The 17669-nt window shown below is 40.0% G+C and overlaps 1 protein-coding gene across 5 annotated transcripts in view; it reads left to right on the top strand.

Moving 5' to 3' along the window:
- Positions 1 to 944: 944 nt before the first annotated feature.
- The window catches only part of ENOX2 (ecto-NOX disulfide-thiol exchanger 2), a 274222-nt gene continuing 257497 nt past the window's right edge, over positions 945 to 17669 (top strand). For 2 of the 5 annotated variants that reach the window (XM_043571655.1, XM_043571654.1), the window contains exon 1: positions 16016 to 16124. In XM_043571655.1, coding sequence (XP_043427590.1) covers positions 16103 to 16124 — 22 coding nt within the window. In that variant the 5' untranslated portion in view covers positions 16016 to 16102. Of the gene's footprint in view, positions 1135 to 2370; positions 2431 to 16015; positions 16125 to 17669 lie in introns of those variants that run through there. The other 3 variants (XM_043571659.1, XM_043571658.1, XM_043571657.1) reach the window with 3 other exon arrangements.

Here is a 17669-nt window from a genome sequence, read left to right as displayed (position 1 = left end):
TAGTGGTCTCCATCTATTTATTTATCGGGCTTATTAACATATCTTTACTAAACAATAGTTTCTTAAAGAAATATACATTTATTCCTTATTATTCAAGTTGTATTCTCTACCTGTTCTAAATTGCTGCATGACATCAGTGATGTGGCCACTGTTCTTCATGGCAGCTTAAATGGGATTCTTCTGGGCTGGCTTTGATCACATTTATATGCCTATTATGCCCTACTTCAAAAGGAAAAATATGGTACTCAATTAGAAACACAGTATACATTTTCTCTAGGACCTTCGAAGTGATTCAAATGCAGATGGTTCACATAGAATACACTTTAACAGTTTTAAAGGACCAGTTACAATTCAAAGGGAAAAATGTGATACCCAACTGGAAACATAGTATACATTTTCTCCAGAGCCTCTGAAGTCATTCTAATGCAGATGGTTCACATAGAACATACTTTGACAGTTTTAAAGGACCAGTTACAATTGTAAGCTTATCGGAACATAATATTTTTAAAAAGTCATTCAATCAAAAGTCAATGAGAATTTTAAATCATGATATAAAGTGCCCCCCCAAACGCTAAGAGCTTAACCAAAAGGTAAAATAAATCTAGAACCTTCATCTAATCCCACAAGCACAACCCCATACCCCAAGAAGGTAGATTCTGTAGGAGAGTACACCGCAAACTACAACACCCAGAATACCCTGCTCCATCTGAACTCAGGGGAGGATCGGACTGGATGGAGAAACTGTGGGTATACCGAAAGAAGTGCCTCGACTTCATCTCCCACAATCCCCTGCCTTCACCTGAGTCTCTCCGCCAATGCCAATATTGGATACCCCAGGAAGACAGCCTCCAGCGACCTGAAACTACATTTCCCATGAGGACAAGGGCTTGGGCCTCCTGCTTCCCTGGTGACCAGTAACCAATAAGAAATGCTGCAGCGGCCGCGGTGTGGGTGAGAGTCCAGCCCTGGGCCCGAGTGTTGGGCCCAAGCCGGCTAGCGAGAGGCGGGGAGTTCAGAAGACAGTTGCGTGGTGTGGGGCGCGGCGAGGGCACTACGCTTTCAGAAGCTGTCACGCCGGTCCGATTTTCCGCGGCAGTATAAGGAGTAGCCCCTTCGGTAGCCGGGGAGCTGGAGGTCAGAGAGGCAGAAAGCCCGAGCGGCTGTGGTTGGGGAGTGTGGGACCGAGGGGCCTAGGGAGGAGGGTGCTTCCGGGCCGTTGTCTTCGGCGCCTGACTCCGCCCAGCTCCGCCTCTGCCGGGGAGGGGGTGTCGGGCCTGGGAGTCGGGGGTGGGCTGCTGAGCCATCCGAGCCCGTTTCCTGGAGCTTGGAACCTCGGGAGCGCGCGCTCTCTATTTCTCCACCTAGTCTGCAGTCTTTAATCCCCCAGGACGCTATCGTGTATCCTCGCTCCCGTCCTGTGCCTCCTCCGAGATCTGAAGTTAGGTTTCTTAACCAGGGTCTTCCCTAGGCGGTGTCTGGACTCCCCTTACTACTTGGAGGAGTTGGATGATCTCTTTCCTCGCTTCCCTCAATTTACATTTCAGATTTGGGCACACACCCTTTCTAACGTACACACTCCCCAATTTTCTCTGGGGGTGTGGGAATTCCTCGCACGCTCAGGGCGTGACTTTTTGTCCAAATTTCACTTTTTGTTTCCTTGCTGGTGATATAAAGATCGTCGCCATCTCTTTATTGGCCCTTCCAACCACCCGCCCCTGCCCTGACCAGATCTTTGGAGTGGAAAGGGTTTCTCCTTAAAGTTCAGTGCAGTGTTCTGGTGAGAGTCAAAGGCAAGTTAGACCGATTTAAAAAACCAGGCGCTATCGAGGTTTCTAACACGACTCGTAACAGCACTAAGGTTGAAAAAGATTTAGGGGGCACACAGACTGTGGAATAAAGTAGACTGTGCGAAACAGACTGTATTAATTATTTTATTATTACAAACGCGTGCAAAAAGTTTCTAATACTGATGGGCTTGGGGGTTGATATATGTAAGGAAGGTCAAGCCTAACCCTGGAAATGCTGTAGTTTTGAAATTGTCATCTTCCAGACCAATCCGGGTATGCTTTCTGGAGGACTTGAATTTTAATTTTGGCTCCAAAGGAGTAAATGGGATTTGAAATGGGCAAAGAGGAGGGAGAATGTGCTTTCTGGAACTGGCGTTGGAAATCTGAGGAGGGTATATAGAAGAGAGAGCATTTTTATGAAGGGTGGGTTTGCCTGACTGCAATAAAAATGTGTCATGAAAGAGATTGGGGTCATAATAACAGGACACTTTAAAGCATCCACATAATTTGGATATTATTCTGTATCAAATAAAACTAAACACAAAAAATTAAGATTGGGTGATTTTTGTTTTTTTCATCCTAGGGGAACCTGATTTGAGATCATTTCTTGGAGAACACAAAGAAGTGTGGTGGTATGTTCCAGGTGTGAGTTTAATTTAAACCCAAGAAGATCTTTACCTTACAGACTGTTCTGTTTGTGGCTATTCTTAGCTACACTTCTATAGTTGTCATTTTAAAGCCTGGTGACAAATTTATTAAGAAATGTATTTGCTCTCCTTATGCATCATATTATCTGAATTGTAGTCATTTCATTGGGTAACAATAATGACTCCTATTTATTGAGCCCATATAATGTTCCAGGTGCTATCATAAGCACTTTGTTGCATTATCTTAAGAGTCTTATGAAGTAGGTACTGTTTTCCCCATTTTTCTAGAAGAGAAAACTAAAACTCAGAGAAGGTTGTTTAACCTACCCAAAGTCACATAGATTGTAAGGAGTTGAGCTGGGATTTTGGTATATAGATTTCTGACTCCAGAGCCCATGCTCTCTCCACCATGGTTTGTTAGTCCCACTGTTCAATTTTCTTCTTGACTTTCTGTTTGTGGTAAGGAAAGATTATTGTCAGGTGTAATTGATCATCCTGGCAGAAACCCAAATGATTCACTTTTAGTCTCTATGTCAGTATGTGTATGCTGTAAAGTGGCTGCCAAAACTGAATTAGCTTCACTGTTATTGCAGCCGTAGCTAATTGTGTCTGCCAAAACTATATGGCTATTTCTGAATCAGGTGATTCTCTTTAAAAAACGTGCCTTACATGTAAGCTATTTGGGCCTAGATAGTCCTTTAGGTTTTATTTTATTATAGCTTTTATTTTAAGTGACTTCCTAGATCACTAGGTCTCCTCCGTGACCTTTGCTCACAGGGATTATTCAGGATGCAACAGAGTATGAGAGCTTTTCCTGGGTGTAGCTGGGGAGATATATGCCCATAATTCTGAGATAATGTAGCGTGTAATATAACACTAAGAAGTACAAAGTGCTATCAGAAGAATAAAGGAAGCAGTGACTAACTGTAAGGGAGAATCAGGGAGAAGCCTTCTGTGAGGAGGCGACATGACAGGTCTTGAAGGATAATGAGTTCACCAGGCAGAGAACAGTAGAGGGGAGGCATTCCAGATTAGAGAGACAAGTCTGTGAAAGACATTGGGCTGTATAAAAGCAGAGCATGTCCCTTCAATATTTTGGAATTCAGCATGACTAGGGTATAGATTGTTTGGGGAAATGAAGGTATAATGGTAAAAGAGTCTGGAAAGATAGATTGGGTCTGATTTGTGAAGTTCCTTGAATGCAATGCTAAGAAATTTGGATGTGCTTCCATAGGCTATTGTTTTTCAAACTGTAGAGCATCTACCACTGGTGGTTATGTTGTACTCCCACAAACATTTTAAATTTCAGTAATTATATATTCTAATGTGTCTCATAAAAGGTAAAGCTGAATTACGTCTTTAAATGTAAGGTTACATAGGAAATGGCTTAGGAAAAATATAAAGTGAACAAGTTTAAAGTTGATTTAAAGACAAATGTTAAGTAAATAGTAGTACCCATGATGTGTGACTATGATAATACTCAAATGACTCAAATTTGGGAAGTACTGATAGTAGACAATAAAAAACATTAATATATTTTAGAAGACAAGCACCATGATGAGGTTTTTACTTTAGAATGTACTGGAGTGGGCCATGACCAGTTAGGAAGCTAGAGATGATGAGGACCCAAGGTAGCCACATATGAGAAGAGGCAACAGATATGAGAGCCATTTAGGAAGTAGAATTAGTTGGACTTGGCTGACGGGAATATTATTATTCTATCAATGTCATCAGAGTTATTTTTTAAAAGTCTATATGTCACTTGCCTGTTATCCTTTAATTCTAAGATGAGCATATTATTGCTCAAATCGGGCCATGTATATATATGCATTAAGGTAACAGTGGAGGCTGTTTTCACAAATGGGTTTGGATTACGCACAAGCATCCTCACTGCCTTACTGAGTGTCCTTAACACCAGTGGCACAAATTTCCAAAGCACTGGTAAGGAATATGAGTATCATCTGTGACCCTTACTCATCTGAGGAACTCCTCCTTCAAGACTCAGCTCAAATATCAACACCTCTTTGAAGCCTTTCCTGCAGCTCTCCTCGCCCTCCCCCACCACACACAAACATACACAAAACAGTGTTAGGCTCATGGCTTACATAGAACCCTGCACTTACCTCTGTCCTAGGCTGTACCACACTAGTGTATCAGTCTGTGGATGTGTCTGTCTCTCCCCAAGACTATGAGCTCCTTGAGGGCAGTGGCCAGGTCTCATTCATATCCACACCCATAGCATCCAGGACAGCACTTGGCATGTGGTAGACACCTAACAAATGGTTATTGGATGAAAAACATGCATAAACATGAATATAACTCAGAACTTTGGTACCAGAATGCCAAATGTTACAAAAAGATTAGCTGTTTGCTACATTAGCTACTTTGGCTAAATAAAGCAGTAAATTAAAGTCACCTGAGTGCAGAACTTCTCTAGAGGCTTCTTTTCTTTTCATTTAAACTCCCCCCCACCCCGACTCTCCTATGGTCACCTTACCTTTTTCTTTCTCATCATTTATCCACCCAGACACCTGTTCCGTAGGCCTGCTCATTGCTTTGCTCCTCTTGACACAGTTCACATTGCTGCCGTCCCAATACTCTGCCAAGGATCCGTCCCTCATTTCCACCTACAATCCAGTTGACTCCATCCTTGAAATCACTCTCAAATGGGTCTCCTACTTACAGATACTGCTAGTGGGACTGTAATTTGATACAGCCCTTCTGGAGAGAAATTATCAATGTGGATTAAAAATATCAAAATTGGACATAGCTTTCAACCTATCACTTCAACTTCTAAGGCTCTATGCTAAGGAAATAAATGTGGTGTTTCCAAAATTTTATTTCTCAGGATGTCTATCCCAGGGTAAAGAAGGAAAATAGCATTTTAAATGTCCGTAATACTAGAGATTTTGATTAAATCAATTATCGTGTATCTGTAGCATAGATTACTATACTAAGTAGCCATGTAAGTGGATGTTACTAAAAAATATTTAATTATGTTGAAAGTTGTTTATGATATATTAAGAGAAAATTCTCGTTATAAAGCTGACAAATCCCAGTTTAAACGCATACACATGTACATGGGCACACACACACACACACCCTATGTGTGCGTACATAGGAAATCATTATCCTATAATGTTAAACACAGAAAAAAATTCAACAGAGGTTTGCTATAAATGGTAAGATAACATGAGTCCTATTTTTAACCTTTTGCATATTTTTTTAATCATTTGTAATAGAGTTTTACTTAAAAACATGTTTTCCGCATGTGTCCTATTATTATTGCCTTAGTTTGGGGTACACCGCTCCCCAGCACACCCTGCAACACACCCACACCCACACCCCCCCCCACACACACCCCTTCTAGACTGGATTACTACTGTCTCCAGCCTGCTTTCCTTCCAATCCATTCTCCACCAGTGCTGACAGAATGATTTTTCTAAATCACAAATCTGAAGCTATCCAGCTCTGCCCATTGTCCTCGAGATAAAATCCAAACTTCTTAGACTAGCTTATAAAACTTTTGAAAATCAGCTCCCTGCTTTTCTCTCCAGTGTCACTTTTTCCTCCTATGGTTTACTTTTTCTTGGTGTCTTAGGCCAGTACCTGGCATATAATAGGTGTTTACTTAATGCTAGCCAGATGTTGATGCATATTGTATGGGTTAACTATTCTGTACCAGGATTTCATTTCATTCTCATAGTAAAAATACTATATACATACGGTAGTTATCCCTATTTCACAGATGAGGAAAATTAGTTAAATACATAAAAGTGGGAAGAAAAATCATCATGATAAATAACATTTTTCAAAGGAAAAATTAAATCCCCCCCCCCCCCCGCTGTATAACACAGCTGTATTTGTTTTTCTGCAGCCCCTGCCAATCTTAGCATGCACACAGACTTTGTTCATTCCCTTGGGCAAGTTATATGTGACCACGGGATAACAAGAACAGTCCAGACTGACATGATCTCACCATGTCACAGTTCACATTGTGCTAATGTACAGAGCTCTTTTCTTTGTGTACATAACACTTCATCCAGGACAGACAGAAGAGCTCCGATTGCTCTGTTTTTCTTTCTGTTTTGAAATTCTATGTCTTTAGGGATGGGGATGTCAGTAGAGAGCTACAGAAAACTGTGATAGAATTGAATGTACAAGAAACAATGTGTCTCATGGGAGCCAATGTCATTGGTTAATTTATTTTTTTAAATGTCATGTAGATGTATTTTCCAGCAATCTCTCCCCAGGGAAGACCTTGGTTGAATCCAACTGTTAATCCTATTTACAGAATGCAGCCCATGCATGCACTATATTCCTGCATTGTTAAGTGATTTTAGACATATGTGGTGGATTACCATAACGACATACAATCAGGTGAATATGGGATATCTGATTTTCTCTACAAAATATATTAGTGTTCATATTGTCATTCAGGATCCTGCAGCGTGGACTTTCCTTCATTTGCCTTACAAATAATTCCCATTGTGCAAAAATGGATGCTTTTAAAGGACAGAAGTCCTAAGGACAAATCATTTGAATAAAATGACTTTACTTTGTAAGGAATTGTCACTGTTAAATACTTCAAGAAAAAGAATCTATAACTCTCTTGTTCCATGAACAAATAAGTTGAACATAGAAATTACAGATAGAGTTTCAATTCATTTGCCGAATTATTGTGGGCTTATTATGTGCAAAGCACTCTTGTTAGACACTGTCCTGGATACATATAAATACCTTCTTGTAATGCCTTCCAGACAGAGAGACAGAGACAGAGATTGATCTCGTGTACATACAAGAATGAGTGTGCAAGAGGAAAGAGAAGATTTTAACAAGCAGGCTTGTCATATAAGTGAAAATCTACACAGCTGAAGGTTGGGATATGTACCAGTAGGGACTTACTCTTTTTTTTTCTCTTTCCTCTGTGGGACATATGGGCAAAAATAAGCTACCAGATAGCTGATAAGCAAATGATCTACTTCTCTGTTTACAAACAGTTTGAGAGAAGGAACAGTGACTTTCTGTACGTCTAGCCCTGCACAAGCCTGCTAGGGATGTTTTGAGAGTTATGACTATGTCAGCTTCTCCAGGGTTTCTCTCTGCTGCAGAGATTTGGCAGACACCTCAGACAAATTTTATGTCTCTTAAATCTTCCTCAAGCTAGGCTTGGCTCATAGATTTATATGTACAACAAAAAAGCGAAATGTTTACCAGTTTGACATTTTTGAAGATCAAAACAGACTAAGTTTTTTTTAATTCTGCATACACCTCAGTTTAGTCTACAGAAGGGGCTAATTGCTTTTGCCATTTGTTTAAAAACAGCTGAAATGTTTACTTTGCAGAAGTGGCAATGGATCATATGTCTAAAGATTTATACTCCAAGCCTCAGTGTTGCTTCCTCTTTCTCGTGCCTACAGGCGTCAAGTTTTGCCAAAGTCTTCATTTTCTTTTTTTTTTTTTCTTTTTTTTGCCTTTACTGATACATAATATAAACCAGTGCAGGATGGGAGGTACTAGGAAATATATTAGCAATCTAGGAGAAAAATAAAAGATCATTTTTATTAGCTCTGCTTGGCCCCCTTTTTGGCTCTCAGTTTTTCAGTGGTTCCTTACCCACAAAATATTGTTCCTCGGCATAATGACAGGTGAGAATGTGAACTGGGGAACTTTCAGTGACTATCCATTAACAAGTCTGGTCCAAATGTATCTGTAGGCAGAGCACAAATGAAAGTTTGGCTGTAATTCAGAAGAATCAAAACACTGTGTGGAGAATGTTATATAAACAACTTTCCTTCAGTGCTGAATTATGAAAGGTAACGATGGGGAAATCCCCACTAAGGGCCCTTCCTGTCCGATCCAGCTGCCCTTGTTTTTAGCCAGCAACAGCTGCCAGTAAGAGCTTCCTGGGGTAGAAAGGTCCCACAGGAAGACCCCATAACCTGTCCTCTTACCACTTCTGCAGTCAAGTTCTCAGACATACTTCACTGGGATTACTTTGGTCACACAATATTCTAATTTTTACCTTTCAAGAGATGCTGAGTTTGAATTCAAGGAGCACTTGATATTCAAGCTCATTTATTCAATAGACATTTGAGCACATACACAGGACCAAACCCTATGGTAAGTGCTAGGAGTACAGTGATGAACTAGAAGTAGTCCCTGCCTACCCTTAAGGAACTCACAGTTAAGTGGGGGGAGATAGACACCTAAATCAATAATTATATTACAGTGGGAATAGTATATTACTCTAGATAAGAAATACCCTGGAAACATGATGGAGGGAAGAATTATTGCTGGAGGTGGAGAAGTCACAGACCAGAGTCTACCTGTTCTGAATCACCAAGGATTAGTGGGTATTGCCTAGAAACAAGGTGGAAAAAGATGTGGTGGGCAAGGGTTCCAAGCAAAGGGACCACCGACACATGTGAAGCAGTCACATGTGTGAGAATGGATACTTTAGGAAAAGGTAAGATACTGTGTGTGAACCACTGGGAGTTGGGTGAGGGGGACAGGATAAGAATCTGGAGACAGGTCTGTGTCCGGTTGGTGAGGGAAGTCTGCCTGCTAAGGAGCTTGGCCTTTATAGGCAGGGGGGAGCCAGCTCAGAGTTTTAAATGTGGGAATCGCATGATTGGATTGGAAGATTGGCTTTATAGGGGGGAAAAAACTAGAGACAAAGTCCACCTTATAGTTTGGCAGTCTTTGAGAGGTCTTACCCTAATCACTTGCTGCTATTCAGCAATACCGTCTCCACTAGGTTTTCTTTCAGTATCCAAAAATCACTTTGAACAACAGTTTCCTTCTACACATACGACATACCTTCCTGTACTCCTTCACATGTTGCTTAGCTGAATATTCATTTTTCCAACTCAAATCAATGATCTCAGTAGTGATTGGGGCTTGATTGCCATGAAGGAAAGCAGAGATTCAAAGCTTAGCAACTTAGTTTAAAAAACTATATGAGGCTTATTTATTGCTTACTGAGTCAGCAGGGCTAAGCTGAGAGCTGGGCAGCTCCCCTCGGGAGCTGGGGGAGGGAAAGGAACAGAGGCTGAAAAGATGACAAAGTGGCTGTTAAAAAAAAATGGGTAGCATCCAGAATGTTGAAAATCCCTAAAGGCCACATCCAGATATGGGAAATAGAAGGGTCAGAAGTATATGAATAGAAAACAAATATGTGTTGAAGGTACCTGTGCTCAAACAGATTATTACTATGTAGCCAATGTGTTTTAGAGCATGTTCTTTCCCTGACTCAGATACTGTAAATGGTTTCCCATTATCCATAGGATGAAGTCCAAACTCCTTAGCGTGGCCTTCACTACTTTCCGTAGTCTGGCCCCAATCTACCTTGCCAGTCTTCATACTTCTCTTAACAGAATTTCTCTGCTCTAGCCAGCTACCCTTTCAGACACTGCTTTGGCATTCCCTCACCTGCACTGTGAGTCTCAGGACAGGGACTATGTTTTTTTGTCTCTGAATCCCCCAGAATGCCTAGCATAGTGCGTCTTGCATATAGTAGGCACCCAAGGTAGATCTGTCGGTCGATTATTGCCCCCCACCTTCATTCTTTCCAATTTCTCTACTATTATTGACCCAATATCCATTCTACTAAAAATGGCAAATGAGACATTAGGTAAAAGGGGCCAGTGTTCAACAAACTATCCTTTAACTTTCTATTTTAAAATCATTTTAACTAGAGAAAAATTTCACAAATCATATAGGACTGTCATCTGCCATCCACTCAGATTCACCAATTTTTTAATGTTTTGCCTGATTTCATTTATGCTTCTTTATATAAATATGATATTTTGTTCTGAAATATTTGAAGTTGAAAAAGCTATACCCTTTACCCCTCTCCTTTATCCTCAACCTTTTATGATGAAAAAATTTAAATATACAGAAAATGTGAAAGAATTGTACAGTAAATACCCCCTATGCACACCATTTAGATTCTATAATTAACACTTTGTTCTATTTCCTTTATCACCCATCTCTCCATTTATACAACTTTTTATGCATTTCAAGTAAAGTTGCAAACAACTGTGCATTTTTTTCTAAATTCTTCAGTATGTATGTCATTGACTGGATGAACAAACTACTTTGTGCTCTGAAATCAACCAAATCATCTTGTTTTAGCTGCATTTACTGTATTGCCAAAACTCCAGTATACCTGTATATCTTAGATCTATTTGGCCATGGAACACATGTCTCTTCAATTAACTTTTAGATGTCCCTCTACTTTACCTAGTGCAGTGCCAGACACACATTCTATAAATACCATTGGTTGCTCATGAACAGACACAGAGCTAGAGCCATGAAAAGAATCACAGTAAAACTAGAATAAACCAAGGGCGGATGGGAGTATATGAGAAGTGGGCCACAAGGGAATGGGAGAGAGAGAAGCTAGGGCTTGAAGAATTAGGGGAAGAAAAGGGCCTTAGCCCACTTGGTACTTCCAGCAGTACTTCTATCTGCTACTTTCCAACCCTCTATTTAGAAGGATAGGTTCTAGGGAACTGGAGACAATTGCTGCTCAGCAGACCACATGACAAGTCTCCTTACTACTACTTAGGCACTGCCAATTAGTATATTCATGGAGCCTCATGAATATGCTAATCTACAAGCTGCAGCTTAGAGGGTATGGGTGGGCCACTGAAAACTTGATTCACACTAAATCTGTTCTACAGGCCAAGGAGCACTTGAGTTCAATGAATCCTGTTTTTCTTTTTCTTTATAACCTTTCGTTTCTTTCTCTGTTGCTTATGAGTCTGAGGATAGCTCTAATATACGTTTATTGAACAATTTTATGTCAAACACTGTGCTAGCTGCTATCACATCATTAATGCTTTACAACCACTCAGCCAGGCAGGTACTACTTCTTTTCCCATTTGCCAGTTGAGAAAACTTGAGACTTAAAAGCCAGAATTCTAGCAACTGAGGTTTTTCTTACTCCAGAGCCCAGTGGTCTTAACCACATGTCTGATGAAATTTTTTAAAATTGTCAAGTCAGTATAAAGGCAAGGATTTTTTCTTTTTTTTTTTTTTTTGCTGTATTGACTCAGCAGGTAATTTATTCACTGAGCAAGCCCAGTTGAATCACTGAATTAAGAAGGAATTCAGTCATTCAGAATTTAATCATTAGAGTGTTAGTATAGTAATGGATTCAGATTGCTTGAGTTCAGATCCCAGTTTTATCACTTACCAGTTGAGGGAGAGTAAGCAAGTCACTTAACATCAGTAAACCTCAGTTTCCTTACATATAAAATGCAAGATAGTAATATTGAGCACATAGCTATGTTGTGAGAGCTAATTTAAAAAAAAAAATGTAGGGGCGCCTGGGTGGCGCAGTCGGTTAAGCGTCCGACTTCAGCCAGGTCACGATCTCGCGGTCCGTGAGTTCGAGCCCCGCGTCAGGCTCTGGGCTGATGGCTCAGAGCCTGGAGCCTGTTTCCGATTCTGTGTCTCCCTCTCTCTCTGCCCCTCCCCCGCTCATGCTCTGTCTCTCTCTGTCCCAAAAATAAATAAACGTTGAAAAAAAAATTAAAAAAAAAATAATGTAAAGTATCATGCCACGTCTGGCATACAATAGGTGCTCAGCATATTCTAGATGACTTTCTTTCCTTCCTTTTTCCCTTTTGGGGTCAGACCACTCACCTGTAGCTGTCCTTTGAAGAAAACAAACTGCTCCTGGAATGCTTTTTGAAGAGAAATATTCTGAAGAGGAATATTAGGCTGACTATTCCCAAGGCTAAGCAAGCACTGTTGCCTAACTCCTATGTGAGCATGTTTCAAAATAAGCTAGAAACAGAAACCATTAGGAGAGTTGCAGAGGCCCACCTCCATGATTCCTAGAAATTAGGGCCAGATTGTGACAAATGTTTTCTATTTTGTCACGAGAGTAAATGTCACAATTGTCATAGACCATTAGACCTGGGATATTGATAATCATATCCCAGCTGTTCCAAAGCAAGCAAGCTGGGATTGAATGAGTATAAGTGACTTGACCAAGGTCAAACAGTAGAAAAATCAGGAGAATCCAGTTCTCCCAACTTCTTATCCAGTGTTAATTTTATGGTTCCTTTGTGGGTTCTTAGGCAGGTGAAACCAAGTCTTGATGTGTGTGCTTTGCAGGAATGTGAACTGATTGGATTCTAAGGGTTTGGTACAAGTTTGATCGATTCTGAAAAGTTGAGAGCCTTTTTTTCTCTGCTTGAAGTCAACTCACTAGTTGTTGCTTTCAAACTGTTAGCACTTCTTTTGTTTGAGGTTTAGCAACGTAATGTTGTTTCTCCCTGTTTTAGGTTCATGGTTTGATTCACATTCTTGGTTCTTTGCAATCTTCCACAGGGGCATTTGTTTTGACGAAAATACTTAGAATCTAACTAAGGTGGTTAGCAATGGGAATTCATTTGAAAAGGACAGTGAGGCTGCTGAGAAGGAGCTTGCGTAGATTAGGGAACCGTTAGTGCTTACATTCTGGAGCTTGAAATCAGGATAATGGAAACATTGCAGCGGTTCTTGGTGTATATGTTTATGTGTTTGTTTTTATCAGGATGCTCTGATGCTTTCAATTCCATTCTTGCTAATCTGGGTTGAAACTGCTGCCTCCTACTTCATTGCCTTTTGATGTATGCTCTCAGTCATGTTCTTGATGCGATCCTCATCTTTGGACTGTGGGAAGGAAGCTAACAAAAAATTATCTTCCCTGTACTTTTCCCTTTACTTTGAGTGGCCCTTCTGAGGAACTTGTGGAATATGAATTTCAAGCTTATATATGTGGAAGAGTTCAGTTGCAATGCCCAAAGACAGAACTCCTGATTCTGAAATACAACCTTTGTTCCTTTCTTACCAATGTGGTTTTAAAAATCTCAGGCAAGTCTCCTTTGCTGAACCTGAAATGGGGCGACCCCTTTGTTAGTGGCCAGCCATACCACAGTCAAGGCTGTATGTGTGTGGGGGGGAGGTTTGCAGTGAGGAGGCCTTTCGAGAACTGTACCCCGCCTGCCTGACTTTCCACATGCCAAATGAAAGTGAGTTTTGGTGCTAGGGCTGTCAGTGCTTTTTCAAGCAGTTGACTATTTACTCACGCATTTAGAAGGCTAGGATAGCAGCTGTGGTGGTAAAAAGGCTATTCTCAATACCTCAAAAAGCAAGAATTTTCTAGGAGGTGAGGTTTTGGGTGAGTCCAGCTAGTATTTTTCTGCTTAAAAAAAAACAAAAAACAAAAAACTTCTCACTTTAGATTCATTTGCTCTTCTTACCTCCTTTCTCTTCCTGCTTCCTCTCTCCTCCCCCGCAACCCTCCCCTCCTGTTCCCCTTTTAATGCTTCCTCCCTTTTAGCTACCAGTCACCCAACTCTTTATGAATTATATTATCCATTTCCCCCCTTGATTTAACATAGATTTTGGATACATATTTTACTGGCATTTTCAATATTGGCAATGACATTCAAAGGGGCGATTAGAAAGTTTTCTTTCTTCTCACAGGAAGTGGGCTCAACACTTGTTTGCGAACACAGATGGTATTAGAGGGGGCCAAGGGGAGCTGACATCTGATATTTCTGCTATAGCGCCCACTTTTTTTTTTTTTTTTTTGGCTGCTTCAGATTCAGCCCATGTGGACAGACACACACTTGGGTAACCACCATACAGATGGAAATCAGGACATGTGGGATTTGGCTGAACCAAAGGTCCCCAAACATTGCCTGGATCATTTAGTGCCCCAGGTGTGGCCACCCCAGGACTTCATGTGCTAAAATTGTGTCCCAGCTTAAACCAGCTGGTCACTGTATATATAGTATCAAGGCAGCTTGGAGCCTCATAAAACATGACTTTGGATTTTTACCTTGTGGATTTAGATTTAGCTAATCAACCTGAATCCTTCCACACACCCTGGGCAATGAGGATATACCAAGTTAAAAGAAAGATTTAACAGAAGGTGATGCTTATTGTCCTGTAGCTTGCATTCTAGATGGCACATAATATTAGACCATACAAAAACAACTGAATTGACTTTCCAGAAAGGAAAGAAGAAGTTAGAGGCTTCAGTTTCTTTAATAAACTTTTGATGTATTATGCATCAGATTTAAATTTTTTTCTTTTAAGACAATTTCCCTCCTGTGGCATTTTAAGAGCAAACAATATTTCCTTCCAACTTTAAAATTGGAAGAATTGAGAATTATTTTCATGAAATTGTATTGGGTCTTTCTTTTTACTTATGTGATAGAGGCGCCTGACTTCAGCCATTTAGGCAAAATTTGTTTTGGAGAATAATAATAATAATAATAATAATCCCATACAATTTTATAACCCTCTATGATTTACAAAAGGATTTTCATATCTATTATCTCATTAGCTCTTCATAGCAATCCTGTGAAGTAGTCAGGATAGGTACTTAGATATAAGTTATGTCAAACTTATAAATAAGGGGACTTAAGCTCAGAGAAGTTAACTGACTTGTCCAAGGTAACACAGCTAGAAAGTTGTAGAACTGAAATCTGAACCTAGGTTTCCTGATACCCAGCTGCAGTATTCCTTCAGTTGTGTCATGTTTCCTTCCTAAGTGACTATCTCCTTTTTGTTTCTACTCATCATTAATCTTGAAGTTGGTCTAAAATATGTGCTTCAGTTTAGGAGATGAGTAAAACTGAAGCGTTTACAGGCAAAGTGCCTTATTAAGGCTGTCTATGGAGAGAGTTGTGCATATAGCTCTTAGCTTTTCATCTTGACTTTAACTATTTTTAGGTATACATAGGTTGTTTTCCAGTGTTTAATATATGTCCAAAAGTTGTGTGATCCAGTGATTATAGGTGTGAAAGCTGCACCTGGGGAATGGGGTTAGGGATGAAAAGTTGGCTTAAAATAATTAGCTTCCTGCCTTTTTGTTAAAAGATGTCATGTTCAATATAATTTAATTTCCTCATACTTCCTTTGCTTCCAGGCTTTTAAGTACAATTCTTTAGGGGAAATTAGCAAATATTCATTTTGAATGTTGATTTCTCGGGAACAAGAGTAGCTAGAGGAAAGAGAAAGCAGAGGGGTGACTTTTCATGCTCTGTAAGTGTGGGGAAGCAGTATTTCGTTTGTAGCTGTGAGCTAAGATTTCTTCTAAGGCATGCAAATCGTAAAGTTCTGATTTGTCAACTGCATGCTGTTTCTTTAGGCACTGATGTATGAAATCCCGAACGAATTCTCCGATGAACATACTGCTAATTGCTTCTCCACCTGCTCTCCAACCTCCTCCTCCCCACCCCCTCCACTCTCAATTCAGCCTATAAGTGTCCGTCATTGGAGATGGATGGTGACACATGCAGTAATAGCAATTCATAAAAGCCAGTTCCAGCCCTTGTCTTCAAGGCTCCTGGATTTTCCACTGCCTGCTTTTGTGTAAGTGAAGTGGATGGAAGTGCTACTGGCATCAGAATCTACCTCCCTATGCTCCGTTGCTAGAGCTCAGTTGCTCGGCTGGAGCTGAGCTAAACAGAAGCATCGGATCTAAGCTGAATTGTAACTAGGTTTTTTTTTCCTCATTGGGGGTGTGGGTTAGGGGTAGTGTGTAGTGGGGTTTGGGGTGCTTTGGCTTTTCTTTTTGTGGAGAGAAGAGGGTAAGGGGAGAATAACTCACGGTAGGATACAACGTGAAACAGTTCCCTGAAGAGTATCACGATGTTCCTGGTACAATATACAGGTATGGTATGTTTTATTTTATCTGAAATTTCCCTTTTGTTTAAAGTGCACTCCTCTCTTATTTTGCCTCCAATTCAACTGTACTGAAGGACAAATAAGGTTCTAATGAGCTAAGCAAAATAGCTGCATGAAACATGCCTTCCCCTTGCTATAATGTTTATAGCAGATTGCTATGTAAAATCTGGGTTTTCTGTTAAATTGTTAGTCCTGATCCCTTAATTGTGCATGCTTCTCTGCTATATTTTTGTGTTGAATTTCTCAAGTCTCCTGTCTGCAACTGGTAGTATACGATATAGACTAGAGTGTTTGCACAGAAGACACAGTGCTTTGGAAGCAAAAGGCAATTTTTAAACACTTAGTATGTTGTGTTTCTCTTGAGTGTATTAACTCTTGGGTTTGTTAATTGGTTGTCTAGATTTGGGGTATAGTTAAGAGAAGGGAAACTTCAAACAGGAAGCATTCCAGAACACATTTGTTTTGGTAAACTTATTTTTATTTCATTATTTAACTCAGATTGATGAATATTATATATTATTGTTGTTTGGTCTCTTGGTAGAAAAAAAAGTGCTGGAAACAACAAGGCTAAAAATGCCAGCACCAAATCATTTTGTATTGTAAAATATCATTGGACCAAAAGTGTTCCTTAAGTATTCTCTTAAGCTTTCAGAAACATATTGGTCCATATTAAAAAACTTGAAGACTGATAAGGTATTGGCGAATGTTTGTTTTAAAGGCTTCTTACACAGCAGTTAGACAGAAAGGATCCTTCCAAATGAAAAAACCTTAAGAAAGTTTCAGTTTCCTGCTGAACAGAACAGAAGCTTAGTTCCTACAACTATGTGTTTTGAGAAGTTTAAATATCATTTATTGTTAAGGATTCTCACCCCCATTCATGCTTTATTGTCCTTAAAATATTGTGCTCCTGTGCTTAAGAGCTAAAAGATCATGTTCTGTTTTGATGCGTGGTTTGACAGTTGATTTCGCTCCTCATTAATTGGACAGCATGCAGATGATGTGGAGAAGTGAGTGAGTGACAGTATTTCAAGGTTACGCTGAAGAGCATACAGTGAACCTTAGTGCCTGGACCAACAGCTGCTGAATTGAATTGTCTGCAATTAAAGCAACAGCAGGTTTGTGTAGTCTCCCTGCAGCCTGTTTATTTGAATTTATAGCTTCAGTTTCTTCTTTGGGTAGCGGTTGGTTTGTTTCACTAAGTGTTGGAGAGTTGTGCTTGTTGGATGTTTTCTCTACCCTGATGCATGCTTGACTCCAGAAGAGCCGTTTCTGTACATTTTTAATGTGAGAAGTTTGTGTGGTTTTTCTCTTTGGATTAAAAACACAGACTACCTTGTTTTCTCTACTACAAAAGCAAATGGATACATTTCATGGAAAATATTGCTTGGTTCAATAAATACAAGTTTCTCATGGACCTGTATTACCTGTATTAAATTTCTGGCAGTGAAAAACGTTGGACTTTGCTATGCTACTGGATTACTATATCTGGGAAGAACTCTCCATGCTAATAAAAGTGTTTATGTTAAAAAGA

This window comes from Prionailurus bengalensis, chromosome X (assembly GCF_016509475.1).
Source record: "Prionailurus bengalensis isolate Pbe53 chromosome X, Fcat_Pben_1.1_paternal_pri, whole genome shotgun sequence".
NCBI classification, from domain to species: Eukaryota; Metazoa; Chordata; class Mammalia; order Carnivora; family Felidae; genus Prionailurus; species Prionailurus bengalensis.
This window is presented reverse-complemented; position numbering and strand designations above follow the sequence as displayed.